At 40.6% G+C, this 16651-nt stretch overlaps 1 protein-coding gene across 1 annotated transcript in view; it reads right to left on the reverse strand.

Moving 5' to 3' along the window:
* Nucleotides 1–15894, reverse strand: part of PPM1E (protein phosphatase, Mg2+/Mn2+ dependent 1E) — a gene marked incomplete at its 5' end in the record, with an annotated part of 25028 nt that extends 9134 nt beyond the window's left edge. Inside the window, 5 exons of the mRNA XM_008068291.1 lie at nt 914–1007; nt 1239–1382; nt 4387–4575; nt 8184–8383; nt 15776–15894. Coding sequence (XP_008066482.1) covers nt 914–1007; nt 1239–1382; nt 4387–4575; nt 8184–8383; nt 15776–15894 — 746 coding nt within the window. The remainder of the gene's footprint in view (nt 1–913; nt 1008–1238; nt 1383–4386; nt 4576–8183; nt 8384–15775) is intronic.
* Nucleotides 15895–16651: the final 757 nt, after the last annotated feature.

A 16651-nucleotide genomic window follows, 5' to 3' on the forward strand; every position in this document is an offset into this window, starting at 1 on the left:
GCCCAGCCTTTTTTTTTTTTTTTTTTTTTGAGTCAGGGTCTTACTCTGTCACCAAGTCTGGAGTGCAGTGGCATGAACACAGCTCACCACAGCCTTGACCTCCTAGGTTCAGGTGATCCTTCTGCCTCAGCCTCTCAAGTAGCTGGGACTATAGGCACACACCACCATACCTAGTTAATTTTTTTTTTTAACTTTTTTGTAGAGACAAGGTCTTACATGTTGCCTAGGCTGATCTCAAGCTCCTGGGCTCAAGTAATCCTCCCATCTGGGCTCCCAAAGTACTAGGAATACAGGCGTGAGCCCCAACACCCGCGTTCACTGTGGTTTGCTGGGGTTTGTTTGTTTGTTTGTTTTGAGTCTTACCCTGACCCCAGGCTGGAGTACAGTGGCATGTTCACGGCTACTACAGCCTCCACCTCTTGGGCTCAGGTGATCCTTCTGCCTCAGCCTTCCAAGTAGATGGAACTACAAGCGCATGCCATCATGCCTGGCTAATTTTTTAATTTATTGTATAAACAAGGTCTCACCAAGTTGTCCAGGCTGGTCATGAACCCCTGGGCTCAGACAATCCTCTCGCCTCAGCTTCCCAAAGTGTGGGGATACAGACATGAGCCTCCATGCCCAGCCCTCATTGTATTTTTAAGCAGATTTGTGTACTAACAAAGGTTTCCATTAAAAAAATAAAAAGAGAGAAACTAGCAAATCCTGCATTTCTTGATGTGATTTCTTTTAAAAATGGAATTTAAGTATGTAAATGAATAGGTTCAATTAAATCAATTAAAAGAGGAATTATCCAGTTGTTATTCTAAGCAGTAATAATAAGCATTCCTATAATATAAATCATCATCTCAATTCCCTTTATCAGAATTAATATGGACAGTGAGCAGGAAGAGGACAGTTGTGTATTTCCTACCAATAGCTCTGGAGACCGATAGACTTCCATTCACCCTCCAGGCACCAAACCAGACTACACAACCTCCAAGGGCTTCAATTCGCTGCTTTTCATCCTAAACAGCAATGCAATAAAAAAAAGCAAATAACAGGATTCAGGATTTATTCTTCCACTTGAACAGTAAACAACAGATATAATACTCATCAGCTCATGAGAAGGTTCTCTATTTCTCCACTGGGAGGTGGGCACAGCTGCTGAGATAATGGCAATATAATAATTAAGTGAATCCTGATAACTAGAAACCTGCCTTTATAGTATATGCTCTAACAGAACAGACCACACTTACCTCTCTATCTGGTTTGTGTGGCTTCATCAGTTCAACAGCTTGGCCCTTTCTCACAAGCATAACCTGGGAATCACCCACCCAGGCCACATGTAGCATGTTGCCTCTGATGAAAGTCACCACTCCTGTGGTCCCGCATCTTAAGCTCTGAAAATAGTGTAAACAAAACTAGAGTCAGTGAAAATAAGCAGACACTAAATTCTCATTGATAAGTAATTTATAATTAATACAAAATTTTTAGCTAGGAGCTAGACTTCATGCAATTTTCTAAATTCTTATTTCTCAATGCATATTTTATATGCATGTATGTATTTATGTGTATCCACACATAAATCCACCTGATCTGTGATAAGGCAGGGGTGATTATTAATTTCATTTTAAATACAGGTAAGAAAACTTTGGGCAGGTTATGTGACTTGCCCAAAGGCAGGTAACAGATTAGTACATAAAATGTAACTGAAATTCTTTTTCTCCCAGACTGATGCTAACTCCACTCTATCAATCTTTAAAAATTTCTATATTCTGATCTCTGTTTCATTACTGACCTGCTGTGTTCAGTGGGAGAGTCCTAGCTGTGCAAAATATATAAAGCATCTGATTGGTATACAACAAATACCCCCAATCTCTGGATATTAAGATATGGAGCCAAGAGATAGCATCCATTCCCTGGAATGCTAAGATGCTTATACCTTTAAAAAATAGCCCCTCAGTTGGGCTCACTGGCTCAGCCTGTAATCCCGTGCCTTTGGGAGGCTGAGGTGAGTGGATTGCCTGAGCCCGCAGGTTTGAGACCCGCCTGGGCAACTTGGCAAGACCTCATCTCTACAATAAATCAAAAATTAGTCGGGCATAGTAGCGCGCGCCTGTAGTTCCAGCTAATTGGAAGACTGAGGCGGAAGGATCGCCAGAGCCCAGCAGGTTGAGGCTGCGGTGGCCGGGAACGGCCACTGCACTACAGTCTGGGCGGCAGAGTGAGACTCCAACTCAAAAAAAAAAAAAAAAAAAAAAGAAAAGAAATAGCCCCTCTATAATACGTTTAGGGGCCTTTGCTTTTGGAACATTGCATAAAGAACTAACAGCCTGGAATTTCACTACAGTAGCTACCACGGTACTTACAGCGCTTGATCCTGCTGTACGAAAATGACATCTCCATTTGACATGAGTCACCACCAAATGAGCATGACTTTGTTACTAAGGACCTGGCCTAAATTAGAACCAATGCGTCAGGGGTGGTGAAGGCCCCTTGCATCCAAGGAGAAAAACAACTCCTTTTCCCTATATAGGGAAAGTTTGTTATAAATCATCACCCACCAATAAAATGTCTTCCCACACAGAATGTTAAAAAACTCAGCCCCTAGAACACATAAAGACACTTCAGTGCATATGCCCTGGAGAGAACAGGAGGCAGGGCTGCTTCACAACAGGAATAGCTACTTCCCAGCAGTTAGCAGCACATGGAAGCACAAGAAGGAGAAAGTGGCTGCTGAGACAAACCTAAATTACTCAAGGGAACTACTGGCAGAACTGAGAGACACCAGGATCACTGACAAAACAAATGAGGTAAACATGGTCAGAAAAAAGCCATAATTTGGAGGAGACAGAAGAAAAGGAATGTAGAAGAGGATGTAGAGGACAAAGTGATTCTCCTTGTTTTATACACTGGTGACACAGATCACCTATCAGAGGCTGGTCTTGTTCCCAGTCAGAAAGATGAGAGCCAGCGGCTTCAGGAGAGGCAGCCAAGCTGAAGGCTGGTCCTCCAGATACTGGGAAGGTCTGAAGCCAAGACATGTGCACTCTCCAGCCCCAGCTCTCTGTGTAGACCCTACTGGTCACTGGTGTTGGATTTGCATATTAATCCAAACTTGGGGGAGGAGAGAGAAGACAAAGAATATTTCTCTTGTTTAACACTTCCAATGGTTCTGAATTATTGTTTCATTAATTCCAAGCCCCATTATTGCTTTTGTAGCATGACTGTGAAATCAAAGAAATGGATTCAATGATTACCCTGATCTCTCCAAGTCCAGTTTAAAAAGAGCTAATGTAGCCGGGCTCGGTGGCTCAGCCTGTAATCCCACGCCTTTGGGAGGCTGAGGTGAGTAGATTGCCTGAGCCCGCGGGTTCAAGACCTGCCTGGGCAACTTGGTTAGACCTCATCTCTACAATAAATCAAAAATTAGCCAGGCGTGGTAGCACGCGCCTGTAGTTCCAGCTACTTGGAAGGCTGAGGTGGAAGGATCGCCGGAACCTAGCAATTGAGGCTGCGGTGGCTGGGAGCAGCCACTGCACTCCAGTCTGGGCAACAGAGTGAGACTCCAACTCAAAAAAAACCAAACAAACAAAAAAAATAAAATAAAAAGAGCTAATGTTTAAGTCACAAGGCAGGAGTCTTATTCTCTGTGTGCATCTAATTCTGTAATTACTAGTAAAAATTAAAAATTATTTTCTTTCTATTGGTCCCCAATTAAAAATCCAATATAGAAAACTATAGTTAATTATGTACCAATGCTCAGAATGATAATGAATTTTTTTTAACTTTTAGACCTTAATATAGAGCTGCTGTCATTCAGAGTTAAAAAACTTAGCTCTGATTAACCTCTGAAATACAGGACATGAGCTTTGACTTTTCTTCCTGTTAAAGAGAAAATCAGTTCAAAGATCATCTAAGGATTCACCCTCTCCAAGCAAATTTTCCCTCAAGAGATACACAGCAAAACACTGCCTACCCACTTAGAACCAAATGTATGGAAGTAATCCCAGTTTCTGTTTCTTTTTTAGACCATTGTTTTATTCACCATATCCAGATCTTGTCAGCAAGAGTCTGCTTAGAGAGACGGTCCTGGTGTGAACCTGACAGGCAATGGTGAATAAAAAGAAGATAAAGCTCACCTGCCAACTCCAGCAATGATTACAGAAATGAATCTGGAAAATCAGAGTTTGAGAGTTTCTTACAGTCCATCGCTGTACCCCACCAAAACTATTCCTGAAGAGTGAATTAGAACTACCATAGAGTCCCATACTATGGGTCGAGAATACAGTTTGGATAATGTCTGCCCAGGAAGAGAAAATGTAAACAGCCCTCTAAGTAGACAGACCGACCAAGCTGAGCCTGGCTAGTGTGTTCACGGCTGGACTAAAGAAAGTGGCATACCTCCCTGGCTGCTTTCTGCACAAAGCGCTCATCAGTGACCCGGAAGGCCCGACACAGGGCCTCAGCAGGATCGTGGGGGAACATCTCCTGGCGCACTAAGTTCACATGGAGGTGAACAGAGGCGTAGATGGCAGCGTCCACTCCCCCGTGGCCATCGAACACTGCAAAGTAAGCTTGCTCTTCCTGGTCCTGTCAACAGAAACACAGAACAGTTCAGGGAGTTGGGGAGAGCATGACTCCAATGAGCCTGTCCCTTAGAGCTACTGTTGCCCATCCTCCTCCCCTAACTGCTTTTTTCATTCAGAACAATGAGCCTCAATGTTTCCCTTCGCTAACATGCCTGATCTGCTGCTGCTGAAATACCTGCAATATTAGGGCATCTGTGTTTACACACCAGAACAGGGGAACACGCCATGCCCAATTAGCTCAGGCTGAAGTGACCTCTTTCTGTGAAAGTTGTCTTGTACCATGGAAACCACCCACATACATTTACTTCAAAATTGCTGTTACAAGTTGGGGGGAGGGAGAGGAGGAGGAAAGAGAAGGAATGAGGAGGAATTGAGCAAAAACTGTTATGGATTGAGTGCTTTTTTTCAAAATGCAAATATTTTAATAGTAAAATTAGAACCTGAGAACAATAGAAGACAACTGGCCTTCCAGCACAAGGCCAATTGTGTTCAGGTTTAAAATACATAAAGATGTGAAAGCATACACATCTAAATTATAATACCTCTTTCATACATCATTCACAGACACACTGCATTCTCCCCATAAATAGCACAGAGTCTCTAAACTAGTTAACCAAACTTGAACCACATCAGCTGCCCAAATGCCCTGTGTGGCTGACGACTTCACCTCAACCCATGACCCAAGATTTAGCTTCACATTTTTCTGCAGAGGCGACTGCCAGGAGAGGATCTTCCAGCACTGAGCTTTGTCTTGACAAAAGAAGCCTACTCATAAGATTACATTTTAGCCATTAAGAAGTTTGCATCATCTTCAATTCTTAAATCTCAGATAGGTCTCCTTTCTGTGACTTGCTGAGTCCAGAGCTCCTTCAGGCAACAAATGGTATGGAATGATTTTCATTTGCAAGTTCTTTGACTGCTTTTCCCCTTAAGGTCTAGGAGCCCTGGAGGAGTCATCCAGGCCCTGTGACTGATTCTTGAGCAAATCATATAATTTTTTCATATTTGTTTTCTCACCTGCTAGGTAGAGATGAGTTATTATCTCATGGAGATTTAGAAGGGCTACTAAGACAACAGCTTTGAAAAGGGTCTTTTTAAAGGGTATATTATATTTACAAAAGTACCAAATATAAACGTCTATAGAGTAATGACAATGCCCAAATATTATGAAATCTATGTCTAATACATTACGAGTTTATTTAGCAATTTAATGCCATGAAGGACACTGATGACTAACTGATTAAATAGAACTGACTAGAAATAATCCTGACATGTAGAATCAATATCTATCTATCTTATTAATCTTTTTTTTTAAAAGCCAGGGTCTCACTGTCACCCAGGCAGGCGTGCAGGGGCCCAGTCTTGGCTCACTACAGCCTCTACTCCCTGGGCTCAAGCAGTCCTCCTGCCTCAGTCTTCCTAGTAGCTGGGACTACAGGTATATGTCACCACGCCTGGCTAATTTTTAAAAAAAAATTTTGGAGAGATGGGGGAAGTCTCACTATGTTGCCCAAGCTGGTCTTGAACTCCTGGCCTCAAGCATTTCTCCTACCTCAGCCTACCAAAGTGCTGGGATTACAGGTGTAAGCCACCACACCTGGCCTAGAATGTCTGTCTCCTCTAAAGTAGTACTCATTTATAAACAACTCAATATGGCACCAAAAGAAACAAGGGAGCCAAGTGGATTTCTTTTTAAATTTTTTTCTTTTTTTTAAAAAAGCATTTTCTAATGTTTTCCCTATTTTAATAATGTATGATATAAGTTGGACTGATAAAGAAGTGTAAAAAAGGAAATAAATATCATCTATAATCCAACCATCCACAGATAACCAGATTTTTCTATATATATATGTGTTTTAAAAAATAAAATTAGGATCATACTGCATGTAACATTTTATGTCCTATTTTTTGTCATTTATCATATCATTAGCATTTCCCATATCATTAAGTATTATTTACAAAGATATTATTTTATTTTATTTTATTTTATTTTGAATTGGAGTCTCACTCCTTCACCCAGGCTGGAGTGCAATGGCACACATGCTCATGGCCACCCCAGCATCAACCTGCTGCTGGGCTCCAGCGATCCTTCCGCCTCAGCCTTCTGAGTAGCCAGAACTACAGGCGTGTGCAACCACGCCCAGCTATTTTTTATTTTATTGTAGAGATGAGGTCTCACCAAGTTACCCAGGCTGGTCTTGAAACCACGGCCTCAGGCAATCCACTCGCCTCGGCCTCCCAAAGTGTTGGGATTACAGGCTGAGCCACCGAGCCCGGCCCAAAGACATTATTTTAAATGGCCTCTAATGTACATCTTATGAGTATATCATTCCCTTTCATTATTTAAGATCAATTTCAATATTTTATTAGTATAAACAATGTTGTATAAAACATTCAGGTCAAATAAAACATATATCTAAGACTTTTCTGCATTTCTATGTTCTTATAATAAATAATTAAAAGTAAATTACCAGATCACATTTATAAGGTTCTAAATATCCAAATTGCTCTCAAAGCCTGTTTCACTATAGCAAGATGCTCCTTTCTGAATTAAGACCTTTGGGCTGATTTTGAAATTTGGAGGTAAAACAAAAACCAGCCAAGTCAATAAACAACAATGCCCTCAAATATGAGTATAATCTTCAAGTAGGTATAGTGCTGTAAGAATTGTTTATCACACAAGAGCCTTTAGGGTTACATTTACAGGGGCATGGTACTGGAAACAAAGATACCAGCTGATCTAGCTTTATAACTTAAACACCAATTACCAACCCATCATTACTGCTGATTAGACCTTGACAGTCAAATAAAACTCAAATTTAGCTACTAAATGAAGGAAATCTTGTGCTTTGTGTAAATTACTACATTGTAATTTTTAAGTTATGGACTTGAGCAAAGAAAAGAGGCAAGTGACAGGCAACGGAAACAAACCTACTTCTGTTTGCATTAACATAATACATTTAAAAGAAAAAGAAGAGAAAGATAACAAGAACATAGTTATTAAGCTGACAAGGCTCATATGGATCCACTTTGTCAGTCACAGAGATTCGCAAATTTCACAAATACAAATCCAGTTTATTTTCCTATCTCAGAGACCAAGATTTTAAAAGGAAAATCACATGAAATCAGAAAACTGCCTTAGCCTTAAATCATTCTTTTCTGTTTATGTTGCTTCAGCAACAGACTAATGTGAGAACTTAATAAATAGCATTTGATTAGAGTATAGAAATAGTTTCTCTTAAAAAACAGTTCTGTTGAGATATAATCGTCTTTTTTGCTTATATGTTTATAGAATAGCTCTGGAAGTTTACACAAGAAACTCCTTTGCCTTCATGGAGGGAAACTGAGTATCTGAGAGACAAGAATAAGAGACATTTTTATGTTCCCAATTTTAAACAATGTGAATGCATTACCTATGCAAAACAACATAAAATAGTTCCTTTTCTGTTGTCTAATGCACACAGATTGGTGCCACTTTGCATTTAGACCTACTCTAACCTATCAGATACTACTAGAAGTAAATCATAAACTCTCCCTTTCTAATAAGACCATGAAGGTGTTTTGTTTTGTTTTTTTAAATCTCACTGCCTCTCCAGAAGTGCCCTTTACCTCTAGGTTGAAGAGCATATTAAAGTCAGGAATGCAGACATGTTTGTCCTCCATTTTCCTGCGCATGTTTTTGATGGCATGGATTGATGTCTCATAATAAAGCTGGGGTCTCCTGCGGAGAGGGAAGTCTTTCACCCAGCTGCAGCAAATCTCGTGTAGTTTGCTGAAGACAGAACGGGCCAATTTCACTGTCTCAATCTCTGTGAAAGAAACACAGAAACCCCCAATGAAGAGCCTTGTAAAACTGCTTTCACTTGCCTGCTTGGTAAAGACAGAAGTAGGTCACCTTAGTCAAGTTCTTCCTTAATAGAAGAAATTCATCCTTCTCAAGAAAAAATGAAATGCTGCTTCTGAAGAGAGAAAATGACAGCCTATCTGGTAGAAAATCATCAGCCAGCAGCTGCCACTAAGATGTCCTTACGTCATGAGGAGAAAACCTCTAGGCCAGGGCTGGATCTGTTACTAGGCTGATTTCTTCCAGCCAAGAAAAGGCTCTGGTCACACTGCTCTCTAGTTCAGAACACCGGTTCCCTTGTGGTTGGCTGCTATGGTTATCACCTGGAAAGCCAAGCCTCCTATGCTTAGAAGAATGACTGAAATAGGAACAGTGGTTACCCAGCGAGTTGGAAATATGAAAGGCTTGTGACAACAGCTTACAAATACAGGAATAAGAAGAGTTTATCCGCATTGCATTTCATCTTTGTCCCTCTCTTTCTCCCTGACCTCTTCCTTTACATACAGTTCCCTAACTTTTCTCTCTTGTAAATGATTAATTGGCACTGAATTATATTTTTGCTATTTGATGTACTTGGTTTTTGTTTTTGTTTTGAGTTGGACTCTCACTCTGTCATTCAGGGTGGAGTGCAGTGACACAATCACGGCTCACCATAGCTCAACCTCCTGGGCGCAGGCAATCCTTCTGCCTCAGGCTCCTGGGACTACAGGTGTGTGCTAATTTTTTTTGATTTATTGTAGAGAAGAAGTTTCATTATGTTGCCCAGGCTGGCCTCAAACTCCTGGGCTCAAGCAATCCACCCGCCTCAGTCTCCCAAAGTGCTAGGATTACAGGCATGTGAGCCACCATGCCTGACCTGATGGTAAGATTTGTTTATTCAAGTTGTGGGCAGTAGTTTAAATAGTTTAGCCAGTAGGTTAACACATCAGCTAAAAGTTTTAGATTTTTCTAAGGAAAAAAAGTACTTAAATTCTGTCTATATGTGTGACCCTGTATAGAAAAAAGTAGACAGCCATCAGAAGACCTACGTCTACTATTTCACCTTGGGCTGAGTAGACAAGCTGACTTCTGAGGAGACATGCATCCTTCAGTAGATGGATAGATGCCTTTTAAGCAGCCATGCATGGCATTGAAGAGACTGTGTCTTGCACCCAATCCTCCTCTTAAGTTGCAGACATTGAAATAACGGAGGAGAGATTAGGTTTCCTCAGGCCAGTATTTTAGAGTTCCTCCCACATCTCAGGTAAAAAAAAATTTAGAACTTAATTTTTTTTTTTTTTACTTTACTAAATCAGATATAGCCTGAGAAAATGTGTGCCAGATGGGCAATGGTTACAAATGCCTCCTCCAATCTAGAACACAAATCCCACAGAAGAGAGACTATATGTTCTAGAACAGCCTGGGCATTTGGATTCCCAGTTTTATTCCCAGTCCTGCCTTTGCCTTAATCTGTGACTACATTTACCTGTTTTCTTATTCAAAATTCTATTAAAAAGGACTATATTCAAAAGGCTGACCAAGTTTTTTGTTCCTTTTTCTCCTCATTAACATAGAGGGTGGTAAATCCTGTTTTGTGGCTTTGTCTCCTTTAACATTTTTATATAACTGAAAATCAAGGGTACACTTGAAAGAGAAAAGAAGTTCAAAGAACAAGCACAGCCTGAGGAAGTATGTACAAGAAGGAGACTGAGGCCAGTAGACAACCCAACATTTCGATTGGTTTAAGCAACTCCAGTTTTTTTTCTTAAGCACTAGCTGCCAGAGACTATTTCTTCCAGCCAGCAATTACCTTCTTGCATCACTCCAACCCATCTGGTATCTGCAGCAGCATAGGCCCCAAATGCAGACCCTGAGATGCATGTGTCCTCAACTGACTCAATCATAACAGGATTACAAAACAATTGAGTAAATTCAGAAACACTGAGGTAGAGTGGGATGGGGTGAAACAAATGACTGACATCAACCATCAGGATAGCTCCTGATTCTCAGATAATAATATAAGTCATATCATTCTTTGGTTTGTATATTATTCTTATTAGATAGACCTACACTGTCCAATAAGGGAGCTACTAACTATATGTGACTATTTAAATTTAAATTTAAATTATCCAGGCACAGTGGTCCCTGTGCCTGTAGTTCCAGCTACTCAGAAGGCTGAGGCAGGAGGATCACTGGAGCCCAGGAGTTTGAGGCTGCAGTGAGCTATGATTGTGCCTGTGAATAACAACTATACTCTAGTCTGAGCAACAGAGCAAGACCCTGTCTCTAATTTTTTTAAAAATTAAAATTAGTGGCTACTACACTGGACAATGTAGGTAAAGAACGTGTTCATTATTGTGCTGTCTACTGGACAGAGCTGATACAGACAGATTAAACTGGTTAGAGGAAGCAAAGCCAGATCTTCTAGTCTTTTGTAAACCATTAGATCTGTTCATACCCTTCCCAGTTGCTCCTTCTCTCCTGCTCCCATTACACTTTGTTCACACCATCTATTATATAGCTCTTAACTACATCTTGTAACAATTTATTGAGTACTTGCTACATTACATATCTCTAGAACATTTCACAAATAGATAAACCCATTCTCAATCCCAGGTCTCTCAGCTCTAAAGTCCATGCTCTTCATCTCCCCAACTAGACGACAGATAAGAGACTATCTTAACTTGCACCTGACTAGTCACAGTACAGTACCTAGCAGATAGCAGAGGCTCATTAGATAAATATTGAATAAATGAATATGCAAACTTACGTAAACTAAATAATCATCAAAATATTTATATGTTTCTTGATTGTCTTCTGCTTCACTCATCTCTCCATCTACTTCTACAATGGTAGCAACCATTCTCTTTAAGTTACTATAACTTTAAAATATGTTTTAATACCAGAAAGACTGCTTTTCCTTAAAAGATGGGCAGGGTAGTTTGATGTTTATTTTTTCAGGTGAACTTTCTAATAATTTTGACAAGTTTGGGCAGAAAAACCTGATGCTACTATGGTTGGGATCACAGTGAATTTATAGAAACTTGGAAAAAAAACGGACATCTTTTTCATACTGAGGCTTATCGAGGAACAAAATAAATTGTATTAATTTAAATCCTTTTTATGTTGCATTTTGATATAGGTCTTTCATATTTATCATTTTATTCCTGTCAATGTATTTGCCATTTTGAATCAGAACTTTGCTTTAGTGTGTTATTTGAAACCTAGCAAACATTGCCCTTTCTTCCAGTAACATTTCCTTCTTTCTTCACTCTCAGTTCATGTGCATCCAGGGGTAAGACATGTGATTGAAGTTTAGCCAATTAGAGAATCACATTCCTCTGGCCACAGTGATTAATTCAGGAATGGAAAACCATGGGCGTTGGGCCAATTAGAGTAATCCTGTGACTTATGTAAGAACCACTGAAAAAATCTATTCTTGTTTTCCTGTTCAACTTGAACTTGGGCAGATGAAGACCTAGCACTCCTAGTAGTCATCTTGGCACCACATGGAACCTGAAAATAAAATCAAAATGAAGGCAAGTATAGCTGAGAATTGGAGAAATTCCGGGTTCTGCTGAGCTCATTTGAAGCCCTGAATCTAGCTATGTAGCCCTTACCCTGGAGAGTAGCCAGTAAATTCTGTTTAAGCCAATAACGGAAGCCAACTGGAGTTATGATTGTGGTCACTTACAGCTGCAAAATCCCAGAGTATAAAGCATAAATGCCAGATTTTCATTTGAGCCAAATTTTGGCCTACCGTGTCCAAGCTATATCCATCTAGTCCTACTTTATTAAGGATTTTTTTTTTTTTTTTTTTGAGTTGGAGTCTCACTCTGTCACCCAGACTGGAGTGCAGTGGCCGCTCCCGGCCACCGCAGCCTAGACCTGCTGGGCTCCGGGGATCCTTCCGCCTCAGCCTTCCGAGTAGCCGGAATTACAGGCATGCGCTACCACGCCCGGCTGATTTTTTGATTTATTGTAAAGATGAGGTTTCACCTGCCCAGGCGGGTCTCAAACCCGCAGGCTCAGGCAATCCACTCACCTCAGCTTCCCAAAGGCACGGGATTACAGGCTGAGCCACCGAGCCCGGCTAGGATATTTTTAAAATTAGGAATGGTGATCGAATTGTTTCAAATGCTTCTGCTGGTACCCTTACAGATTATTGTGTTTTTCTTTAGAGCTATTAATATATAAATTGTGCTAATAGACTTAACAATATTTTTGTTTTATTCATTGCCATTTCCCCTGAACAATACTAAATATATAGTATGCCCTCAATAAAGTATTCATTGAATGAATTACCTTCAATATACAAGTATTTTACTTAAGATTTTTAGCACTGATTACTAAGACCCGTTTATCGTTCCCTTTTAAAGTTTTGTCTTAGGCAGGCTATGGTATGTAAATTTTCCTTCTTTCTCTGTGCAACTGGAGCATTCATTTTAATAAACATTGGAATTCTCTGTCTTTAATCCATTTGAAAATGTTCACCTGTAGAATCACCTACTCTATGACCTTTTGGAAAAATAGCTCCTTGACAATTTTTTTCTTTTTATTTTTTGAGTTGGAGTCTCACTCCGTGGCCCAGACTGGAGTGCAGTGGCCGTTCCTGGCCACCACAGCCTCGACCTGCTGGGCTCCGGCAATCCTTCCGCCTCAGCCTTCCGAGTAGCTGGAACTACAGGCACGCGCTACCACGCCTGGCTAGTTTTTGATTTTTTGTAGAGGTGAGTTCTCACCAAGTTGCCCAGGCAGGTCTCAAACCCGCGGGCTCAGGCAATCCACTCATCTCAGCCTCCCAAAGCACGGGATTGCAGGCTGAGCCACCGAGCCCGGCTGACAATTTTTTTCAATCTCCTCCTCCTTAGGTAAATTTTGTTAATTTACATTTTCCTAGGAAATATTCAGGTTTTCAAATTTATTTACACCAACTTTTTATAACCGTTTAAATTTCCTCTGTATTAATGATAATTTTCCCTTCTTTTAATTTTTTGCACTGTGACCTTTCAAATTGGCTTTAGGTTGTCTGGACAAGAGTTACAGCCAACTAACTAAATCTGCACTGAGTCAGATAGGCAAGGTCACTTAGCAAACATTCTGTTAGGGGTGACGTAAACATGAAAAGAACTTTAAGGATTTTTTAAAAAATCTGTTTTTGGAAACAACCAAGAAGAGCGACAAGAGGCACTTCAATGGGGACTTGAAGCATTGACAGCAGGCCTCATTTAGCATGTCTACTTCTCACTCTGATGTACAGATAGTTACAGTATGCCCTGTAGAGATTCTCCTTAGTGCAGCCCCCACTGCGTGATCTGCGCTAAATAAATTATGGATGTGCAAATAGTTTAGAATGACAGTAGATCAGTCAGAACCACAGCAATAGCATGGAGACATTACTGGGTTATAACCCCCCAAAGAAAAACCCTTCATTCCACTTTTGCTACTTTATGGGGTTCAGGAAATTTTTCCAAAGTAGGCATGTACGGCTATACTTCCATCTTACTACATTAGTATTCTCCTTCTGCAGGAAGCAATGTAGAACACCAGTATATAAATAATTGCTGCTCAAAAATAAATAAATAAATAAATAATTGCTACTTGAAATGGAAAAATAAAATAAAAAGGGGAAGCAAAAAAGGGAAAACTGTCCAAAGTAGCTGTCCACCCCCTCACAGCTGTAAATTCATCAGTCGTTAATGTCACTGTACTGAGCCAGAGCTGAATCAGCCATTAGTCTGGCTGGAGTAAAGCAGAATTTAATCTCACTGCCATTTCATTACAGGGCTTTTACTTTATGCATCAGTACCAGAGGAAAGACCAATGCTTTGTAACAGGAATTCTATCCAACTTGACTCTTGGCACAATTTGGTTCTAGGTGAATCAATTACTCGGTAAAAGCAAGAGCAGTAATTCCTTTCTTGCCAATTTTCTGTCAAAAACGATCTGGAGAGATAAAGGAAGAACAGACATGTTTACTTTTATATCTGTCTCACATTCTCTGGAATCTGGCCACTCTGACTCATTAATATATGCTTTGCTCTTTATCATGTTTAAAGGTAAATGCTTTAAATAGAACAAACAGCATGATATATTAAAATTTCTTAATTTTGAGTAGGTATTCCCTAATTTTTATAAAAATCTTTTCTTTAGGTTCTTACAAATATGCATAAGCCTAAGACATTAATAAATATGCCTTCATTAAGAAATAGAGCCTAGCCGGGCTCAGTGGCTCAACCTGTAATCCTGGGATTTGGGAGACTGAGGTGAGTGGACTGCCTGAGCCCGTGGGTTCGAGACCTGCTTGGGCAACTTGGTGAGACCTCATCTCTACAATAAAAATAAAAAATGAGCCGGGTGTGGCAGCACGCGGCTGTAGTTTCAGTTCCTTGGAAGGCTGAGGCAGAAGGATCGCCGGAGCCCAGCAGGTGGAGGCTCCGGTGGCCAGGAGCGGCCACTGCACTCCAGTCTGGGCGACAGAGTGAGACTCCAACTCAAAAAATAAAAAAAAAAAAGAAAGAAAAGAAAAGAAATAGAGCCTAATAATTTTTCTAGAAAAAAAAGTACAATGATCTTATTCAAATAAGTCACATATTACATATCTGTATTTACTGGTAGATATAAAATTTAATATAATTAGTGAGAAGCTTTGTTACAGCCAACTTCTTGAATTTTTATCTCTTTCTACCTGGATTCTTAGAGGTAAGCTAACAATGTTAAACAGGTTTTGCTCACACGCTCGTCCCCTCACCTGCTCATCATTTTTGTAGTCTCCACAGTCCTTTAGTCTTTCCACTTATCCAGATATTACTTGAGCAATCTCCTGTTGCTCCAATTACTTTCCGTGTACTACTCTACCTTCTTAAAAATATACTTGTATTTCTTCTCGTCTTCCCCCTGCCCCCCCCCCAACTTTTTTTTGAGTTGGAGTCTCACTCAGTCGCCCAGACCGGAGTGCAGTGGTCGCTCCCGGCCACCGCAGCCTCGACCTGCTGGGCTCCGGCGATCCTTCCGCCTCAGCCTTCCAAGTAGCCGGAATTACAGGCATGCACTACCACGCCCAGCTGATTTTTTGATTTATTGTAGAGATGAGGTCTCGCTGCCCAGGCGGGTCTCGAACCCGCGGGCTCAGGCAATCCACTCACCTCAGCCTCCCAAAGCACTGGGATTACAGGCTGAGCCACCCAGCCTGGCTTCGTCTTCCCTCATTTTATTGATTTGTTTGAAAAAATTTTTTTGCATTTCTTTCTCCTTTGCCACCATATAAACAACCAGTAGGTGAAGGTAGTTAGATTTAGTATTCTGCAGATATTTTCTAGACCACTATGCACGAGAAGATTTCAGTATTTTTAAACAAACAATATAGAAAGGTACTCACCCACAGTCCCTTCTGTGCCATCCGTTTCCTTTGGGATATAATGTGCAGAGAGGTCACTCTGGAGGACTTCATCTGATGTGGCCCTGGCTAAAGCAGCAGCCAAAAAGGAAGGGCAATTACTGAAAGAAAAAAAAAAAGGTTATTTTCAGCAAAAGAATAAGGAAGTAATACATTTAATATTGTTAATAACTACATATTAATTATAACATACCGCCTCAGACAAAATTATATCTTTGAACAATATTCAACAAATATTTTTTGAGTGCATATTATATGGTAGGCACTCTGGGCATGGTGTATGTGACATGGCCCCTGATGAGTGGGGCTAGAAACAGATGATAAATAAGAAGCGAATGGGATATAAACTTAAAGTGGGTTAAGTCTCATAAAGGAAAGAAACAGGATACAGTGGTAGAGAAGAAAAAAGGGGGTGCCTTCTTAGCAAAGTCAGGAATGCCATACCTTGAAGGATGAAAAAGAATGTTATTGTAGGCATGGGAAGTTGGGAGAGAATATTCCAGGCAGAGGGAACAGTATGTGCACAGCTCCTTTTTGAGAGCTTGGTATGTTAAGGAACAAAAAGAAACCCAGAGGAGCTGAAGCACAGTGGATGAGGGACAAGTGGCAGGGTAACAGGCAAAGGCCACTTACATGGGCCTTTTAAGCCACGGTAAGGATTTGGAGTCTATCAAATTGTAATCAATATTGTGAGCAAAAGCATGCCATGTGAGACACATAAATTAAAACACTGTTTTGAGGTAGGGGGTATGGTGGCTCATGCCTGTAATCCCAACATTTTGGGAGGCCAAGGTGGGATGATCACTTAATGCCAGGAGTTCAAGGCCAGCCTAGGTAATATAGCAAGACACTGCTATA

The sequence above is a fragment of the Carlito syrichta genome, unplaced genomic scaffold, assembly GCF_000164805.1.
Source record: "Carlito syrichta isolate Samal-C Ts95f unplaced genomic scaffold, Tarsius_syrichta-2.0.1 Scaffold309926, whole genome shotgun sequence".
Classification (NCBI taxonomy): domain Eukaryota; kingdom Metazoa; phylum Chordata; class Mammalia; order Primates; family Tarsiidae; genus Carlito; species Carlito syrichta.